The sequence below is a fragment of the Pseudophryne corroboree genome, chromosome 3 (genome assembly GCF_028390025.1).
Source record: "Pseudophryne corroboree isolate aPseCor3 chromosome 3, aPseCor3.hap2, whole genome shotgun sequence".
NCBI lineage: Eukaryota > Metazoa > Chordata > Amphibia > Anura > Myobatrachidae > Pseudophryne > Pseudophryne corroboree.
In genome coordinates, this window is record NC_086446.1 from 38,781,282 (window position 1) to 38,802,278 (window position 20,997).

Consider the following 20,997-nt stretch of genomic DNA (forward strand, 5'->3'; position numbering starts at 1 on the left):
AAAAAGATTCATGTATCTCTCAAAAAGGCCTCCAGCCGGTACAAATTCTTTGCTGACCGCAAGAGACGTGCGGTTCCTCACCTGAAACCTGGGGACAAGGTTTGGCTATCAACCCGTAACCTCTGTCTTAGGGTTCCGTCCATGAAGTTTGCACCCCGTTTCATTGGTCCTTTCCCTGTTGAAAGAGTCATCAACCCTGTGGCCTATAAACTGAAGTTACCACCTTCTCTGCGTATACCTAACGCTTTTCATGTTTCTCTCCTTAGACCTCTAGTCCTGAACCGTTTTCAGACTTCTCTTCCAGTTGGCCCCAAAATTCGAACTCAGCGGGGCGTGGAATTCGAGATCGGCAAAATCCTGGACTCTCGTTGCCGGTATGGACGTCTCCAGTACCTGGTCGATTGGTCCGGTTATGGCCCAGAGGAGAGGAGTTGGGTAAACTCATCTGATGTCCATGCTCCAAGGTTGGTCCGTGTCTTCCACAGCACTCATCCATCCAAGCCACGTGGGTGTTCGGTGTCCACCCTTAAAGGGGGGGGTACTGTCAGGAATCGACTCACCAAGCCGACATCCGTCCGCCGCTGCGGACTCCGTCCTGGCTCCCTGCGGTCACCTGTCATCTGTGTCTCTGCCATGGGACGCCATCACGGGCCTGGGAACACTCCTGTGACAGCGGGCGTGTAGCGCGCCGCGTTCCCGCTAGGCCGCGGCATGGGCGCCGCCATGACAGTCTACAAACAGCCAGCATACAGCGGCCAATCCGGTGCTTGGCCGCACCCACTTTCTCTCACTCACCCAATCCCTGTGCACCAAGGGGTATATAAGAGACTGCAGGATCAGTCTGCAGGCATCCTGGACTTTGTGTCACTCCTGCGACCCATGTGTAAGGATCTGTTCCGTTACTCCTGTGTTCCTGGCTCTCTGGCTAAAGACCTGTACTCCTGGTTATCTGCACAAGCTCCGTGGAACTTCAAGGCCCAGCAATACCTGCAAACAGGCTTCACACTCATCACCACCTTGTGTGCTTCAGCCTGCAGTTGAGACTGACTCCAGGTGTGTCTCATTCCAAACACCTGTGATACAGCTTGCTGCTGCCAGTGCTTCAATACCTGCACTGTGAAGTCAGACTCCTGCCTCTGCTACCAGGTTTGCCATTTAACACCTTGCTGCCTAAAGTTTCCTGTTTTATATCTGCACTGGTTTCCAAACCAGAACCACTTTACAAGCACCCGTTCTTCTGTTTATTACATTTCCGGTTATTATTTCTACAGTCATCTGCCATCCAGTTGCCATAGACTTTTCAGCTATTACGCTGTGTGATTGACATTTTACATCTGTGATTATTATTTCTGCTGCCATTTCTGTTATTATCATCTGCAAATAAATATCATTGCGCTGATGCGCTGAAACAACATCCAGCCTCCTCGTTTCCTCCCTTATACCTCCACTGACCCACTAGCGCCCCCTCTGGGGACACAGACAAGTCCAGACCTGACACTCTAAAAAGACTTTGGAGATGGCCCTGTTAAGGGAGACATACTATTCGGGGAAGATTTAAACAAGATTGTTGCTCACTTAGCGTCTGCTAAGACTGCATGTCTACCAAATACTAATCCTTCGGCTCCGAAGGCTAAAAGTACCTCCTTTCATTCCTTTCGACCTCCATGTAAAGCAAAGGGTGAGGCGTACCCGAAAGAAGCTCGCACTTCCAAAACCTCTAAGCCCAAGCTTAAACATTCTCGGGCTGCCCGTCAGCCTGCTTCCAAACCAGACAAGCCTGCTGCATGACGGGGCGGGCCTCCCCCTGGGGGAACCCATGGGTAGGATGTCGACTTCTGCGGTTCACCCGTGTATGGTTACAGAACACTTCAGACGCCTGGGTGAGGGAAGTCGTCACTCGAGGATACACCATCTCTTTCAAGAAACGTCCCCCTCAAAGGTTTTGCTCAACGGTTATCCCTTCAGATCTGTTAAAGGCAAAAACTCTACGTTTGGTGGTGCAATCCCTCCTGGACACAGGAGTGATAGTGCCTGTACCTCTGTCTTAGAGGGGCAGGGGGTACTATTCAACACTGTTCCTAGTTCCGAAGTCAAATGGATCTGGCCCATTCTCAACCTCAAATCTTTAAACAAATTTGTGAAGGTATCAAAATTCTTGCCAAGTGGGACGGCCTGCTTCAATGGATCAGATCTCACATGATCTCCTTGACTCCAGAGGTTTGTCTGTCTCTGAGCCGGTGGCTACAGGATTGACAATTGAGCAGGGGTCGTCCCTTCTGGATCTCCAACTGGGTCCTCCTAACGACGGATGCCAGTCTGCAGGGTTGGGGCGTGGTGTTGGAGCTACACTCTCTTCAGGGTCGGCCGACCAGGGAGGAATCTCTCCTCCCGATAAATATTCTGGAGTTGCGGGCAATGTTCAATGCTCTGAAACTGGCCCGACCTCTGGTACAGAACAGGCCTGTTCAAGTACAGTCGGACAACGCCACCATGGTGGCGTACATAAATCATCAAGGCAGCACGCGAAGCCGCATGGCAATGATGGAAGTGTCAAAGATTTTTCAATGGACGGAATGCCATCTGCAGCCATATCGGCAGTGTTCATTCCGGGGGTTCTCAACTGGAAAGCGGACTTCCTCAGTCGTCAGGACGGACACACCAGAGTGTGGAGCCTTCATCCAGGCTTTTTTTTCAACTCCTAGTGGACAAGTGGGGCCTACCAGATGTAGACCTGATGGCATCTCGACACAATCACAAGGTTCCAGTCTTCGGAGCAAGGACAAGGGATCCTCAAGTAGCGTTCGTTAACGCACTGACCATTCCATGGAACTTTTGGCTGCCGTACGTGTTCCATTCGGTGTCACTCCTGCCCAGGCTAATTCGGAAGTTCAAGCAAGAAGGAGGAATACTACTTCTCATTGCTCCAGCGTGTCCCAGACGGCATTGGTTCTCAGACCTGCAGGGTCCCTTGATAAAGCGTCCTCTTCTGCTTCCGCAATGCCCAGACCTCCTCGTTCAGGGCCCTTGTGTCTACCAGGATCTGGCCCAACTGTCTTTGACGGCCTGGCTCTTGAAGCATCACTCCTGAGGGCCAAAGGATTTTCTGTGGTGGTCATTCAAACTATGTTAAAAGCCCGTAAACCAGCTTCGGCTCGGATTTATTATAAGGTCTGGAATTCTTACTTCACCTGATGTGCGGCTAAGAATTACGATGCATACAAATTCAGTACTGCCAAACTTTTGGCTTTTCTGCAACAGGGCCTGGACTTAGGTCTTCGTCTGTCCTCCCTTTGAGCCTCTCGATGCCATTTGAGCCTTTTGAGTCTGTGGACTTAAATGGCTTACGCTTAAGGTCTTATTTTCGCTGGCTATTGCTTATGCTAGAAGGGTGTCAGACTTAGGCACTTTGTCCTGTTGCTCACCCTTTCTGATTTTTCACTGTGACCATGCGGTTCTTCAAACTCGCCCTGGTTATCTACCGAAGGTGGTGTCTTCTCTCCACCTTGACCAGGAGATTGTGGTTCTGGCCTTTGTCTCTCCTGGTCTGTCTTCCAAAGAGCGGTCTTTGGATGTGGTACGGGCTCTCCGTATCTATGTGAAGAGAACTGCCTCCCTTAGGAGGTCTGATTCTCTCTCTCTCTTTGTCCTTTTTGGTTTTCACAAACGTGGCTGGCCTGCGAATAAGCAAACTTTGGCCAGATGGATTAGAATGATGATTGCACAAGCTTATGCACAGGCTGGTCTTCCAGCTCCTGCTGCTATCAAGGCCCATTCTACTCTGTTGGGGCTTTTTGGGCGGCCCACCGGGGCGTGTCCCTAGAACAATTGTGCAAGGCGGCTACGTGGTCCTTAGCGAACACGTTCATTAGGTTCTATGCCTTTAATACTACTGCCTCCCAGGATGCTTCCTTTGGACGCCCAGTTCTTGTGCCCGCTACGGTGCATCTTCTCCCATGAGGAACTGCTTTAGGACATTCCCAATGTTATTCCCTGTTTATTCCCAGTGTACCCCGCTGCAGAAAAGGAGATTTATGGTTAGACTTACCATGGCTAAATCTCTTTCTGCGAGGTACACTGGATTCCACAGGGAATAACATCGGGTGCAGCTACAAGAGAATTTACCCCATATTGCATGTATAAAGGAGGTAGCTGGTTTTATTGAAGAAGCTGCCCTAGATATTGGTGCAGTAGCTTCTCAGGCTGTGCCTTCTTGGTAGCAGCTCGCAGAGCTATCTGGATACGTGCATGGAAGTCTGATTCAGAATTCAAGAAGGTCCTGGAATCTTTGCCTTTTGTTGGAGATATTCTGTTTGGCGCAGAATTAAATAACATTCCTGTGTCTGAGGCAGACTCGAAAAAGGTGAAGTTTCCTTCTTCATATAAGGCTAAACCCAGATTTCTGGCTTTCGGGCTCAGGGTAAAGCAAAAGGAAAGGTTTACAGCAAGCAGCCTCAATCAGATAAAACTGGTAAGATTAAGACCAAGCAGCCTTGGGCAACAAGATACCCGACTTCTTCACCAGAAAGCAAGCCATTGGCCTTATGGCGCGTGCCTCCACCTTGGAGATCCCAGGGTGGGAGGCCGAATTCTTTTTGCACAGGTATGGCAGCAGTCCACCACAGAGACCTTGGTGCAAGGAGTGGTGTCTCACGGTTATGCTTTTTCATTCAGGAAAAACCTCCCTCAAAGATTTTTTTTTTTGTAGCAATCTGTCTCCGGTGGATTCAAAGGCCAGAGCTTTAGAGGACGCAGTTCAGAATTTGCTGCAGTCAGGAGTAATAGTGCCGGTTCCTTCAACACGGAGGGGACGTGGTTTCTATTCCAACCTGTTTTTAGTTCAGAAACCGAATGGATCTTACCGACTCAATCTTAAGAATCTGAACAAATATATCTGGGTGCCCCGATTCTGTATGGACACCTTGTGGGCCATTATTGTAGCTATTGACAAAGGGGATTTAATGGTGTCCCTGGGTATTCAGGATGCTTATCTCCATGTACCGATAGCTTCTCATTAGTGTTATCTCAGGTTTTCTGTCCTCCAACAGCATTTCCAGTTTCAGGCTCTACCTTTTGGACTGGCTATAGCTCCAAGGGTATTTACCAAGATCATGGTGGTGATGGCAGCTCATCTCCATCGTCAGAGAGTAAGGATTTTCCCATATCTTGCTTATCCTGGCTCAGTCCCAGGAAACTTTGCAGTGCTATCTCCAAGTGACAATAGCCTGTCTACAAGATCACGGCTGGCTCATAAATTGGGCAAAGTCCTCGTTCCATCACAATGAATGACATATCTGGGGGCTGTATTGGATGCCAGTCTTCAGAGAATCTTTCTGACTTTGAGCAAAATTAACACATTACAGTTGAGGGTTCAGGAATTGTTACACAGTCAGAGAGTATCCATCCAGGCTGTAATGTGAGTTCTGGGATCAATGGTCTCAACATTCGACATGGTAGAATATCCTCAATTTCATTTAAGACCCCTTCAACATTTGATTCCCTCCATATGGAACGGGCAGCATCAGACGATAAAACCCCAGACAATAATGCTTTCTCTCGAAGTGCGTCGGTCATTAGCTTGGTGGCTACAGACGTCCCATCTGGACAAAGGTTGTCCCTTTTGGAACTCAGATTGGGAGGTGCTGGCAACAGACGCCAGTCTTCAGGGCTGAGGAGCCATGACAGAACAGTACTGGTTCCAGGGACACTGGACAAAGGAAGAAAGTAATCTGTCAGTCAACATTTTGGAGCTTCAAGCCATATACATGGCTCTTACCCAGGCAAAAGAAATACTTCACGGCAAACCGATTCAGATTCGCTCGGACAGTGCCACAGCAGCAGCGTACCTTAATCACCAGAGGGGCACTCAAAGTCGAATGGTAATGAAAGAGGTAAGCCGCATGTTAAAATGGACAGAACTTCATCGTCCAGCCATGTCAGCATTTTCCCTATCAGGAGTCCTAAATTGGGAAGCGGACTTTCTTAGCAGGCGCGGTATTCTTGTAAACTAATGGGCCTTACATCCAGGAGTCTTTCAGATCCTGGTAAACAAGTGGAGACTGCCGGAAGTGTATCTCATGGCCTCCTGTCAGAACAACAAGGAACCCGCATACGGGGCAAGAACAAGGGATCCTAAAGCAATCTTCGTGGATGCTTTATCAGTGAGATGGAATTTTCATCTGGCTCACGTGTTTCCACCAATTTCTCTAGTACTCAGTGATTTGAAAATTCAAACTGGAAGGGGGCGCCGTGATACTAATAGCTCCAGGGTGGTCCAGGAGAAATTGGTACACAGATCTGCAGAGGATGTCTGTAGATGCATCGTTTCCTCTGCCTCCAATATCCAGATTTTCTATTTCAAGATCCTTGTTTCTACAAACATCTGGAGACTGTACTTGACAACATGTCTCTTGAAACATCCATCTTAAAGGCAAAAGGTTTTTCCCATGAGGTAATCCAAACAATGCAAGGAAACCATCCTCTGCTCGCATCTATTACCGAATATGGCATGCGTATTTTCTGTGGTGCGCTGCCATAAGTTTAGATCCTAGGTCTTTTAGAGTTTCTAGAATTCTAGCTTTTCTTCAAAGCGGGAACGGACAATGGTCTCTGTGTGGGTACAAGTGTCAGCATTATCTGTATGGTTTCAAAAGGAAGTTGCAAACTTACAGGATGTTTGTACTTTTTTTTCAAGGTATTGCTTCACATTCAACCTCCTTTTGTTCCCCCTACAGCTCCCTGGGATCAAGAATTCGTTATCAGGGCACTTCAAGTTGCTCCTTTTGAACCACTGAGTCGAGTGATCTCAGATGGTTGACAGCTAAAGTTCTTTTTCTTCTGGCAATTGCTTCAGCTAGAAGAGTATCAGATTTAAGGGTGCTGTTGTGTCGTCCTCCCTTTCTAAAATTTCATCCAGTTAGAGCGGTACTCTGAACTAAATCTGGGTATCTTCCTAAGGTGGTCTCAAAGTTCCATCTTAATGAAGAAATAGTTTCGGCTTTTCAGATACCGGACCTCTCTGCGGGAGATGCATTATTGGATGTGGTTCGTGCTCCAAGGATCTACGTGGATCATACCAGTGCCATCAGGAGGACAGTCCTATATGGATTCCACAAGAGAGGATTGCCTGCCAATAAGCAAACAATGGCCAGGTGGCTTAGGATGACTATATCAGAAGCATACTCCCAAGCTGATCTCCCGATTCCGTATAATGGGCTTAATTTAGATCTGATTGCTGGGTTACGATTTTTGCTGTCCTGCGATCAGATAGTCACCGCCTACAGGGGAAGTGTATTTTCGCTGTGAAAGTGTGCGTTCCTATGTGTAGCAGAGCTGCTAAAAATCAGTTTCTGCAGTCTCTGCGCAGCCCAGGACTTACTCTTCCAGTGCGATTGAATCCTGTTGATCGGGGCCGGAGCTGACGTCAAACACACTCAATGCTTAGACACGCCTGCAGTTTTCTGGACTCTCCTTGTAAACGATCAGTTGCCACCCACAAACGGCCTCTTCCTGTTAATTACCTTGCATACGCCCATGCGAATGGATCCTTCGCACCATCCTGTCGCTGACTGCTGATGCCTGACGCGCTTGCTCATTGCAGCCACATGGTCACTATTAACACATTCATTAGACATTATGCCTTTGACACATTTGCTTCTCAGGATGCTGCATTTGGGTGAAGGATTCTCCTTTCCAATCAGGAGCGTCCCCTCCACTAGTGGCTGCTTTGGAATGTCCCAAGGTAGATCCTGTGGATCACTGTGGACCCTGATAGAGAAAGCAGAGGTTATGGTAGACTTGCCTAGATATCCCTCTTTCTCTAAAGTCCACAGTGTCCACAGGGATTCCACCCTGATGCATCTTATTTGAGAATCTGTACACTTACTAACCTCTTCCTGTCCTTTGGTATGGAAGTGTGTGTATGTTCTTCTCGCCTGAATAAGTCTCCCTCTTGAACTGCTCCTGCCTTGAGTTTTGGAACCAACTAAATTTCCTGAGCCGGGAGGTGGGGATATAAGGAGTCTGAAAAGCTTAACTGTTTGGTGCCCGTTCCGCTATCGCTGCTGTATATTCCAAGGTAGATCCTGTAGACTTCAGAGAAAGAGTGTTATCTAGGTAAGTCTACCATAACCTCTGCTTTTGTTATTTTATCACCTGTTTTGTGGGGATTTCTATTATTGTAATAGTTTTTATTAAAAGATTGTGTTTTATATATGAGACGTGACCGGAGCCCACGTAGCTGCAGATTTCTGCTCTTTTTCTATACACTGTGATAGTAGGTAGCGTCTCCCCATATTCACATTTACGAACATATCACTAAGAGACAGTCAGGATAACCTATGAGGATGTTCTTTCTCTATAGTGTGTATCATTGTGTGTGTCAGGTTCCGATAAGGTGTCAGGATGTCACTGTCTATCTCTCCATGCAGGGGGGGGGAGTATATAGAGGAACACAGGAGTCTCTACAAGGACGTGATGATGGAGAATCACCGGCCCCTCGCATCACTGGTTAAGAGAAGACTGTCATGTATTGTACAGGGGAGAGCAGGTATGGGGTCCTCCTATATACACATTATCTGATAATCACATATATACACTGTACTCAGTAACTGTGTGTCTCCTACAGATGGACCCAGTAACAGAGATACCCCAGAGAGATGTCCCCGTCCTCTGTATTCCCAGGACTGTACAGAGAAGAATCACAGGATCCCACAGGAGGATCAGGTAGGTGGGATTTAGGCTCTCACCAATATACCAAAGTGACTATCTGTGACGGACACCTACGACAGCTCTCACCGCCTCGCGTCCTGCTATCACAGAATGGAGTCCAGGTCACATGGGACCTGGCCAATTAGGGGATTCCCTCTTACAGTCTGTAACCACCTGTTACTGACTCCTCCCACTGCGCAGTGGGCGGGTACTATGCTGCCACCACCAGACTCCTCCTTTCTATGTCGTCTGGAACCACGGTTCTGCTCTGTATGTGTTGACTTGCTCTCTTACCACATCTATGTGGTGATGACTGATCCCCACTAACCGCTTTCCCAAGCACGGCATGGTAGCTGGCGGGAGGCGGAGCCTGGAAACGCTGGGTGTTACCCAAAACAGCTTGAAGAATGGGGCTAAGTTTGGCATAACCCTGCAGATCACAAGATGAAGCAGTTGTCTTGAGGCAAAAGATGTTTATTCGCTCAAATAGTTATAAAAAGAACTGTTCCCTAATTCTAGGGTAACAGCAATACAGCAGATGTTTACAGCAGACAGAAGATGGTGTATATCCCCCTGAGGCTCGCAAGACCCTTTTTATACAGTAAAACCACACTGAATCTCATGGGGTAGCCCCACCCTGAGTCTTTTCCATCCAATCAGGATATCTTACAAAATATAAATAAATAAATTACATTTTAAAAGGATATAACTGCATAAAGCAATTTCCTCCTTCCTATCACATAGACAAAGTTTGGTGTTGTTTAAACTGCATCGTTTACCACCTGGTAATTTACAAGTCTCCTTTGATCACACAGATTCTATAGTTTATACAGTAGTGTCTGTATTTGTAACAAATGGTACAGGATAACAACTTATACAACGTATAGAAATTGTTCCCCCTGCCATTCACGTATCTTGAGTGAGTATACAGGAAATCATTGAAAACAAACTGATTTCCCCAATAGCATAGACACACCAAAAGAACACCTAGGGGTAATTTCACAGGAAGTGCTGTAACCAAAGTATTGGTCATTTCACTCTTACACCTTCTCACAGGAACTGCAGAACCCAAGCACATTACCTGCTGTGCCCTGACCAACACATCAAAAGATCTGATCACACTAGGAGGTTACGGAGCATATGACTTCCTATGTGAGAGTGTACCATGACTTATCCTTTTTATTTTTTTTTGTATATTCTATTTTTATTGAAAACAATATAAAATACATACCAGGACATAATCAAAAGGAATGCAGTGAACCGGAGATCAAGAATAAAATCGACATTACAAAAGTAGTCAAAGTAAACATATACAATACGATAAATCTAGCAGATCACTCAATGTAGGGAAAAAAAATAGTCATAAGTCCATTGTAGAGAAGAAGCTGAAAACTAAATATATATCCAATCCGATTGAAGCGGTATGTATTTCAATTTGGGGTAAAAAAAATAAAAAAATATAAAAGGAAAAATATGAGTTAGGGAGAGGGAAAGGTGTTAAACAAATTAGAAGGAAAAAGAAGAAGAAGACGAAGGGGTGGACCAATTTCGAGGTGTCCCAATTATAACATATCTAGGTACTTGCGGAGAAAAGGGGTGGGTGGCCTCAACTACTCGCTAGAAATAGATAATCTTTATAGGAAGCTGAAGTTTTATATTCCAACTAAGGGAGCCACGTGGCGATAAATTCGGCTACTTCATCTCTAGAGGCCAAAAGCGTGTCTTCCATGTTCATGTAATAGTCTATTCTGGAAAACCAAGCTTTACGCGTTGGGGGGTTAGTGGATCTCCACAAAACAGGCATCGTGGATCTAGCTGCATTGCTCAGATGTCTTACCAATAATGTTTTATAGTCTGACAGAGCCGTAGAAGAGTGGTTCAACAGCCAAAAAAACAGGTTAGAGGGAAGAGTAGTTTTAAGAATATCCTGGGAAATAGCTATGACACCATCCCAATAAGTTTTTATTAGGGAGCAGTTCCACCAGATATGTAGCAAGGAGCCCAAAGCACTATGACATCTCCAGCAATTTGCTGTAATTGTGGGGTAGATGGCAGGTAAGAGGGTAGGATGCCTGTACCATCTCGTTAAAAGTTTATATTGTGTTTCTCTAACTTGGATGCAGATGGAACTTCGATGAGTCTTGAGAAATATACTCCCATTCTTTATCTGAAAGCGATATATTCAAGTCTCGTTCCTATGTTAAAGTAAAGGAGGGAAGTGTGTGAAGTTCAAGCATATGTAGTAATTTGTATAAGGTGGAAACAGTATGTTTGGGGTCGCTAGGAGCTACATGTAGCCTCTTGAATTGTGTTAACTCTCTAGACGCCTGCAGGAGTCTGTTACCTCAGTTCAGGAAGTGTCTGACCTTTTAGGTACTTCCAGAAGTCAGTTTGTGGAATAGCCCATTTAGCCCGAATATCTACAAATTGTTTAACCCCTGATAATTGTACCAGTTGACCTACCATAAAAAGTCCCTCCACTGCCCAATGTCGAAAGTGAGAGAGAGAGAGAGAGATACCTGGCAAAAAATACGCGTTACCCAGAAAAGAGGTCAAAGGGCCAAATTCTGAGGAAATATACGTACGGGGGCGAATAATCTTCCAGAAAGAAAGAGTGGGTGAGGTATGGTAAGAAGTGTAGGTATGGAAGGAAGCCATGGAAAGATTTCAGGGTATTATTGTGTATAGAAGCCTTCCAATCCCACCCACTGCTTAGTTTCCCGACTCCTGGTCCAGTCCAAAATCCTAGTGAGAAGAATTGCATTATAGTAATTCTTTATATCAGGGAGTTGAAATCCGCCACGTCTAGTTGGCCGTGTCATGGTGGATTTACTTATCCTAGGTCTCCTACGGGACCATATAAATTGGTGAATGAGGGACTGTATGGACCCTATCCACGAGTCTGGAATTTGTATTGGCAGTGTTTGAAGAATATACAGCAGTTTAGGTAAAGTGTTCATTTTAACAACGTTTACCCAACCCAACCAAGAAAGATGCCATCTACTATAATCATTCCTTACTGTTTGGAGAAGTGGTTGGAAATTCAAGAACATTAAACGTGATAAGTCTCAGGGTACCTGAACCCCTAAATAGGTGGTATGTGAAGACTTCCAAATAAATGGGAAAGAACATTTCAGTGTAGTCACTGTCGAGGGAGATTCTGAAATATTAAGGGCGCTTGATTTAGATGTATTCACCTCAAAGTTGGAGAGGGCACTATAAATATCTAGTTCGTTCATAAGATGTGAAAGAGAGTGGGTGGGATGCTTAACTATCGCCAATAAGTCATCCGCGAACATTGCTAATTTATATTCTTTATCAGCTACTTGCAAGCCAGAGATATGGCTGTTGGCCCTAATCGCTCTAGCTAACGCCTCTATACAGAGAACAAAAATTATAGGGGACAAGGGGCATCCTTGTATCGTCCCATTACTTATGGAGAAAGAGTCAGAAAGGGAACCATTAATACGAACTCGTGCCATTGGTGATGTGTAGAGAGCCATGATCCTGCACAGTGCCTGCGGACCCAGACCGATATACTCCAGCACCGACTTCATAAAACTCCAACTAACCCTATCAAATGCCTTTTCGGCATCCGATGAGAGTAGAACGGTGGGGAATCGCCCACGGGAGGCCAAATGTATCAAATTTAGAATTTTGATCGTATTGTCCTTAGCTTCGTGTCCTGGGACAAACCCCACCTGATCACTGTGGACAAGGGAAGGGAGAAACTCATTAAGCCTGTTCGCAATCAAGTTTGCAAGTAATTTTACATCTACATTCAGCAGAGATATGGGCCGGTAACTGGAGCCTACTGAGGGATCTTTCCCTTGTTTGGGGATTACTGTTATTTGGGCCTCAAGAGATTGTTTGGAAAAATGGGTATCTGCCGAAATGGAATTAAAAGCTTGAAGAAGTTTAGGACCTAGCGTGTCTTTAAACATCTTGTAATAAGTGGAGGAAAAGCCACCCGGGCCCGGACTTTTACCCGAGGGCGTAGAGGTTATAGCTAGCTCCACCTCCTGCAAAGTCCAATGACGCTATCTTAGAAAGTGTCAATGTAGGGTAAACAACTTTTTACAAATTAGATTTGGATCAGATAATATCAGAAAAAGGGTCTGAGCCCGGTGAGGGTTTAACTAGGTTGTATAAACTTGAGTAATAGGTTTTAAAACAGTCTGCTATTTCGGGAGTCTTAAAACAGAGAGAACCTCTATCATTTTTCATATTAGTAATGAACAGAGATGTTCGCTGGGCCCGAAGCGCCTGGGCCAAAAGGTGTTCCGGCTTGTTACCCCACTGGTAATATTTATTGTTACATTTACGTATGGAGAGCTGAATATTTTCATTGAGAATTTTGTTAAATTGTGTCCGAGCTTCCGTCAACTCAACAAACTGCACCTGGGACAATGTAAAGTTTCCAGTGAGTTAATTTTTTGTAATAGTTTGTTAATTTGGGCTGAATTTTGTTTCTTCATAAAGGAACCGAGCTTCCTGTATACTTACTTTCGGACCCCTGTGGTATCGTTAATTGTAAAATATTCGGTTAGTGCTTTATCAATCTCACCTTTGCAGTAATTACTACTTCACTGACCACCTCAGGTATATGTGGTCAAGGGGAACAGTGGGGGTAAACCTCTTAATGAGGACTTATAACTTATTTCTCTTCTAAATGGAGCATTGGTAATTAGACAGCAGAGTATGGGGTGCAGATCTATATAGAAGCACAACTTCCAATACAGCACACTAGTATCAGGGGGAATGGGGGAGGGAGAGGACAATCAGAATAGCAATCGCCCCCTATGATACTTAGAGTGGTGGAGTGTAGCTGGAGTTCAGGGTGGTAAGAGACTCTCTGACCACATGAGGTGCTTCCTTCAGTCAGCCTGCAACTCCCTCGCGCTGGGGCGCCTCAACGCCCCCTCAGCGGAAGATGGCCGCCATCCTCCGCAGCACCAGCCAGGCACTATCCCCGTGTGTCCATCTCCAGCACACCATGCGGCGCCTCACGGTCTTAGGGAAAGCGCACATCCGCTGTCTCACACTCCGGAAAGCGCCGCCAGGTGAGAGGAGCGCCGCCGCTTTCAACACCTCCGAGTGCCACTGGATGTGGAAGAAGGTACAAAATCGAGGCCCCGGCATTGAGAGGTGGGAAGGCCACAACCCGCAGGGATAAGGAGGCTCACCCCCTGGCTCCGTGATCTATCCCACCGTGTAGGCGGATCGGGTGACTGGGGTGTACAATGTAGGTGCACTGGTAGGCGGAAATAGCAGGGTACAGACACTTAAATAATCAAGTCCTGCAGGCACTCCTGCACCGCACCTCCACTCAGGTTGCCAGTCAAGCCACGCCCCCATGACTTATCCTATAGTCACTAAGAGCATCTTGGATACAAATACATTATAAAACGTGCAGTGTATAACTCTCCAACTGCGCACAGCGCAGTGATATAACAGACACATTTTTAAACACTCCACGCCCGGCGCAGTTAGTACATTTGAATGGGGTGCCTAGCGCTCATTGTCTCTGTACAATGGTACCGGGCACAGAGGAATAACCCCTTTAGTGTCGCTGACGCCATTGTACCTGTGGCTGACGGGGTCTCCGGCCACACTATCACTATATGATCTGTAGAGAAGCTGTGTGTCTTATACAGTGATATTCTGTTCAGTCTTAAAGTAATCAGACATTACTAAAGTGTTATTTTGTTGTTATGCAGGGTGAGCACCTTTCTGATATGAAGGCCGAAGATATAGAGGGAGAAGAAGAGACGTACATGATTGATATGAAGGCAGAAGATATAGAGGGAGAAGAAGAGACGTATGTGACTGATATGAAAGCAGAAGATATAGAGGGAGAAGAAGAGACGTATGTGACTGATATGAAGGCAGAAGATATAGAGGGAGAAGAGACGTATGTGACTGATAAGGCAGAAGATATAGAGGGAGAAGAAGAGACGTATGTGACTGATATGAAGGCAGAAGATATAGAGGGAGAAGAAGAGACGTATGTGACTGATATGAAGGCAGAAGATATAGAGGGAGAAGAAGAGACGTATGTGACTGATATGAAGGTAGAAGCTATAGAGGGAGAAGAAGAGACGTATGTGACTGTTATGAAGGCAGAATATATAAAGGGAGAAGAAGAGATGTATGTGACTGATATGAAGACAGACGATACAGAGGGAGAAGAAGAGACGTATGTGAGGGGAGATCAGAAGTGTAAGGAGGAGGAAATCCCTACAGATATCAGCACAGGTAATCCTTATTACAGAAAAGAGTCACATACTCTCCTTCCTGAGTCACTACAGAAGTCTCTTCCCCTACACCCTCCTATGTCAAGTCAAACTGAGGGAAATGTATCTGCCCAGTGTGGGAGTCAGGAAACGTCAGCCCCTATTATACTCCTCACATCATGTCACTGTGTGTTACCAGCCCAGAGATCTGACCAGTCTCCTCCCCACACTCTCTGGTGTATCTTATACATCAGGAGCCATCAGCCCGTATCATACTCCTCTCCCCCTCACATCATGTCACTGTGCGTTACCAGCCCAGAGATCTGACCGTTCTCCCCACATACTCTGGTGTATCTCATACACCAGGGGCCATCAGCCCTTATTATACTCCTGCTCTCCCCCTCACATCATATCACTGTGTGTTACCAGCCCAGAGATCCAACCAGTCTCTCTCTATCTCTCTCACACACACACACACTCTCTGGTGTGTCTCTTACATCACTAATTAGGTTGTCACTATATTGATTGACTTATTATCTTAATTTAGTAGCATGTATCTGGTGGGACTGTTCTACCTGGGGATGACCAGAGGACCATATAGAGGCTGCTGTTACGACATATATACCCACCTGGAGCACTTTGTGTAGTGTGGAAGCAGATGTTGGTGTCCCGTATGTATGTGTGGGGGCAGTCTGGATGGATATTGTGGCTCAGTAATGTCACTGGCTGATGAGGATTCCTGTTCTGTGATGATGGCTCAGGAATGTTACCCAGAACAGGCTGCATTATGGGCAGGGAGATAACCATTGGTGATGTGCCATCTGCATATCCCTGTGGTTGGGGCTATGACATCTGTGGTTGTGGCAGCAGAAAACAATATTTTATCTGTTCTCCGAGAGTCTTGTTTGTTGTTGGTACAATTAAAATTGTAATAATGTGGTCATAGGTTATAAGCTGAAATGTATAATACTTATTTGGTACATAATAGTGACACGGTGGTGTAGTGGTGAGCAGCGCTGTCTCGCAACATTAGTCATGAGTTCAGTTCCCAACCAAGGTTCTATCTGTGTGGAGTTTGTATGCGTTTCCTACAACTCTGCAAAAATCATACTGGTAGTTTAATTGGCTTCTGACATATATGAACCCTAGTGTGTCATGTGGAATATAGATTGTTAGCTCCACCGGGGCAGGGAATAATGTGATTTTCTAGTTATTCTCTGTAGAGCAGAGTAATATGTGTGCACTGTATATAGAACTGTGCATTATAATAGTTATATTATTTCCAGCAGATGGAGGCACAACCAGGAATTCCTTGGAGGGAGATTTCATCTTGTCTGCAGATAGTAAAATAGAAGATAACATCACACAGGATTCTTCAGGAGACATTACTCTAACTATACATCCAGTACCTCACAGTGCTGATACTTCATCTGAACCCTCTAATCGCGATGACTGTTCATCTAATACCTCAGATTTAGTCACACATCGTGCAGCTCATACACGTGATAAAATATTTCCCTGTTTTGATTGTGGGAAATGTTTTACATTCAAATCACAACTTGTTGTACATCAGAGAAGTCATACAGGTGAGAGACCATTTCCATGCTCTGAATGTGGGAAAAGTTTTGCACTCAAATACCAGCTTGTTATACATCAGAGAAGTCACACAGGTGAGAGCCCATTTCCATGTTCTGAGTGTGAGAAAAGTTTTGCACTCAAATACCAGCTTGTTAGACATCAGAGAAGTCATACAGGTGAGAAACCATTTCCATGCTCTGAATGTGGAAAAAGTTTTGCACTCAATTGCCAGCTTGTTATACATCAGAGAAGTCACACAGGTGATAAACCATTTCCATGCTCTGAGTGTGGGAAAAGTTTTGCACTCAATTCACGTCTTGTTACACATCAGAAAGGTCACACAGGTGAGAAACCATTTCCATGCTCTGAATGTGGGAAACGTTTTGCACTGAAATACCAGCTTGTTAGACATCAGAGAAGTCACACAGGTGAGAAACCATTTCCATGCTCCAAGTGTGAGAAATGTTTTACATTCAAATCACAACTTGTTAGACATCAGAAAAGTCACACAGGTGAGAAACCATTTCCATGCTCTGAGTGCGTAAAAAGTTTTGCAGGCAAATCACAACTTGTTATACATCAGAGAAGTCACACTGATGCGAAACCATTTACATGCTCTGAGTGTGGGAAACGTTTTGCACGCAAATCACAGCTTGTTACACATCAGAGAAGTCACACAGGGGAGAAACTATTTCCATGCTGTGAGTGTGGGAAAAGTTGTGCAGGCAAATCAGATCTTGTTATACATCAGAGAAGTCACACAGGTGAGAAACCATTTACATGCTCTGAGTGTGGGAAAAGTTTTGCACGCAAATCACAACTTGTTACACATCAGAAAATTCACACAGGTGAAAAACCATTTCCATGCTGTGAGTGTGAGAAAAGTTTTGCACTCAAATCACAGCTTGTTACTCATCAGAAAAGTCACACAGGTGAGAAACCATTTCCATGCTCTAAGTGTGAGAAATGGTTTGTGTATAAATCACAGCTTGTGAGACATCAGAGAAGTCACACAGGTGAGAAACCATTTCCATGCTCTAAGTGTGAGAAATGGTTTGTGTATAAATCACAGCTTGTGAGACATCAGAGAAGTCACACAGGTGAGAAACCATTTCCATGCTCTGAGTGTGAGAAAGGTTTTCTGTTTAAATCAGAACTTGCTAGACATCAGAGACATCACACAGGTGAGAGGCCATTTCCATGCTCTGAGTGTGAGAAATGTTTTTCAGGGAAATCATCTCTAGTTAAACATCAGAAATCACACAGGAGTAAAGCATCACTATGATGTGATACACAACAGGGTTGTTGCTACACTCCAGTCACACAGTGACACTTTAGGTTACCCATCAGCAGATAACTGGAATGTGTGTCATTAATATAAGAGTGGAAAAGATCACTCAGGTGAAACTTACAGTATTTCTTTATTATAGTAGACAAGCCCAGACTGCCCATCTGTCACCTCTAGCATATTCCAGAAGGGCCGATTGGCTGGTGGGATCATCTGGTTCCACAGGGAGATGGGAAGGCTGTGCCCAACACAGCCTCTGGCTCTCTGGTTTAGCCACCCCCACTGCCCAAGGTGTGCATCTCCATGGAAACGGGGGCTTGCAGCAAGTCCACACACTCCCGACTCACAGCACATCCTTGTGCGTCGTATCCTTGCACCCCCCCCCCCCCCCCCCGTGATGTGCACTCGCATGTTTACAAATGCCCAATTCAAATAGGAGCCCCAGTTCATCCCTGCCAGTAAATATCGGCACCTCTCTCCATAACAATGTCAGACCATAGTGTTATATAAGCGTCTATGGGCCTAATTCAAGGTTGATAGCAAAAGGAAAATCTTCCTAATGGGAAAATCCATGTGCACTGCAGGTGGGGCAGATGTAACGTGCATAGAGAGTTAGATTTGAGTAGGGTGTGTTCATACGGAAAGCGAAACTGCAGTGTAAAAATAAAGCAGCCAGTATTTACCCTGGACAGAAACAATATTACCCACCCAAATCTAACTCTCTCTGCACGTTACATCTGCCCCACCTGCAGTGCACATGGTTTTGCCCATTAGAGAGAGATTTTGAAAATGCCAATTGCAGAAATTGCGAATGCATCGCAATATGCGGGCTGATCGCAAAACCATACACAGTTATCGGAACATCGTGAATTTTTCCTATCTGCGCCAGGCAAGGTCGTCCACAATTCTTGTGACACAGACGCTGGAAATGGTCATCGCTGATGTCAGAGGCCTCCTTAAAAACGCCTGGGCACGCTTGCATTGTGTCAGACACAGCCAGAAAACAGCAGGTTTCCGCCCAGAAACGCCAACTTCCTGTCAGGGAAACAGCGGCTGCATTGCGCTCATGATCTGTACATAATATATGTCGCTATTTTTGCTAACGCATGCGCAGTCGTTCGATAATCGGACGGATTGGGATTTGCATATTTTACAATTCTTACTGAATAAGGGGGTAATTCAGACCTGATCGCGAGCAGGTTATATTTTGCAATGCAGCGATCAGGTAGTCGCCGCCGACAGGGGAGGGGGGAATCGCTGTGCAGTGTTATGAATGCTTGTGCAGAGCTGCACAAACTCAGGACTTACTCAGCCGTTGCGATGAACCTGGACGATGCTGACATCGGGATTCCTCCCTGGAAACAGCCGGGCACGCCTGCGTTTTCCTGGACACTCCCTGAAAACGGTGAGTTGCCACCCACGAATGCCTTCTTCCCCTGTCAATCTCCTTGCGATTGCCGCTGCGATCGCATTTTACGTAGAATCCATCGCTATGCGGTGACCCCCGGCGATGACCAGCGACGCGCCTGCTCATTGCGGCCCGCATGCATGCACTGTTGAAACCCGATCGCACGGCTGCAAAAAAGAGGCAGCATGCGATCGCGTCTGAATGACCCCCAAGGTTCATAGGCTCCAACGGTCATGAAGTTTAGCTCCATCCTTCTCAATATCTAGGGCTGATCTTCTGTCAGAGTATAAAACAGTAATTCCTGGGTAACATTACTCAATGTAGGGGTTTGCTTGGAGATCCATTTTTGTAATACAGCCTTTCTGGCAATAGTCACCAAAATCATTAAAAATGGAAGCGGGGAAGGACAATATGAGGGAAATGTCCATTCAGAAAGATCCACTAACAAAGTCTTTCCAGTTATATAATACAGATACTCCTGTCAGTTGTCCAATGAATGAGTGGATTTTGTACCAAAAACGTGTAATTTCAGGACAGTACCAGACATTATGTGCACAGGTGGCCGATGCGGTCTTGTACTTTGGCCATGAACCTGATGCCTCCTCCACGACATGTTCTCTCTGGGCTTGAGAAAAATATGCCCTGTATAAAAATGTAATATGAGTTTCTTGCAATCTCACCGACCCAAGATATTTCATTGCGGTCGCAGTGACTGCAAGAGGCGTTCAAGATGGTGGAAGTCAGGAAAACCATGAGTCCATGATTTCCAAATCGCTTCCTATAATCTTTCCAAATTGTCGGGTAGTAAATCCGTATACACAAACCGTAGATTGAGTGACGTGTTTAATCTCTAAGGGCATAAGCAGTATAATATATTTTACTGTTTTACTTTGTACACATTTGTTGATCGGAATAAATAGTGCCCCAAGATTTCCCGAAATGTTGGAATAACTTTATCTTTCCATGTCTGATAGTGGGCTATTGTAAGAGAGGGTAAGAGGTCAGGGTTGCCTGAAAATGGAACAAATTTGGAAAAATGCTGATCAGATTGCGTGCGGGTTGTTCTTCCTATATACTGTGCCCCACAAACACAAGTGATTAAATAAACAACTAACGAACTCTGATAGTTGATGAAGTATTTGATCTTAAAACTATGTCCAAGTGAACTAGAGTCAAATCCAGCTCTTCTGTTCAAATTGTGACTACACGTAATACATTTGGTTTTACCACAGTTATAACATCCTTTAATGATAGTACGAGAAACTATTCAGCTATCCATCGTAGTAGGATTTTTTAAAGAAGTTGATCCTTTAAAGTGACTTGGAGCCAGTACATTCTTAAGATTACTTGTTTTTTTTAAATAATTCTTGGTTGTTCTTCTATGCAATTCACAAGCACATTATCATGTTTTAATAAAGAATTATTTTTCTTAATTCATTTGATTGTGTATTAAACTTTGATATCAAAATAGGACCTACATTTTATTGGACTTGATTCGTTTTTGCATTTTGGATACAGAATAAATTATATGATTTGTATTTAGAGCTTCTTTTTTCAAAAGGCCTCTTGGATATCCCTGTGCAACAAATGCCTCTGTCAGGTCATCAGCATGTTGTAGAAATTGTGTATCTTTTGAACAATTACGCCTGATTCTTAGGTATTGGCTCTTTGGAGTGTTCAATAGCCATGGTTTGTAATGACAGCTATTAAAGTTAAGAAACTTACTGCAATCAACATCTTTTTTGTGTGTGTAGATAACCAAACTGTTCCCTTCTACTTGG

The 20,997-nt window shown here is 45.1% G+C and overlaps 1 protein-coding gene across 1 annotated transcript in view; it reads left to right on the forward strand.

The window, feature by feature from the left end:
* Positions 1–20,649, forward strand: part of LOC135057124 (uncharacterized) — a 249,703-nt gene extending 229,054 nt beyond the window's left edge. The window contains exons 6-9 of the mRNA XM_063963019.1: positions 8,427–8,545; positions 8,624–8,721; positions 14,427–14,964; positions 16,229–20,649. Coding sequence (XP_063819089.1) covers positions 8,427–8,545; positions 8,624–8,721; positions 14,427–14,964; positions 16,229–17,805 — 2,332 coding nt within the window. The 3' untranslated portion in view covers positions 17,806–20,649. The remainder of the gene's footprint in view (positions 1–8,426; positions 8,546–8,623; positions 8,722–14,426; positions 14,965–16,228) is intronic.
* Positions 20,650–20,997: the final 348 nt, after the last annotated feature.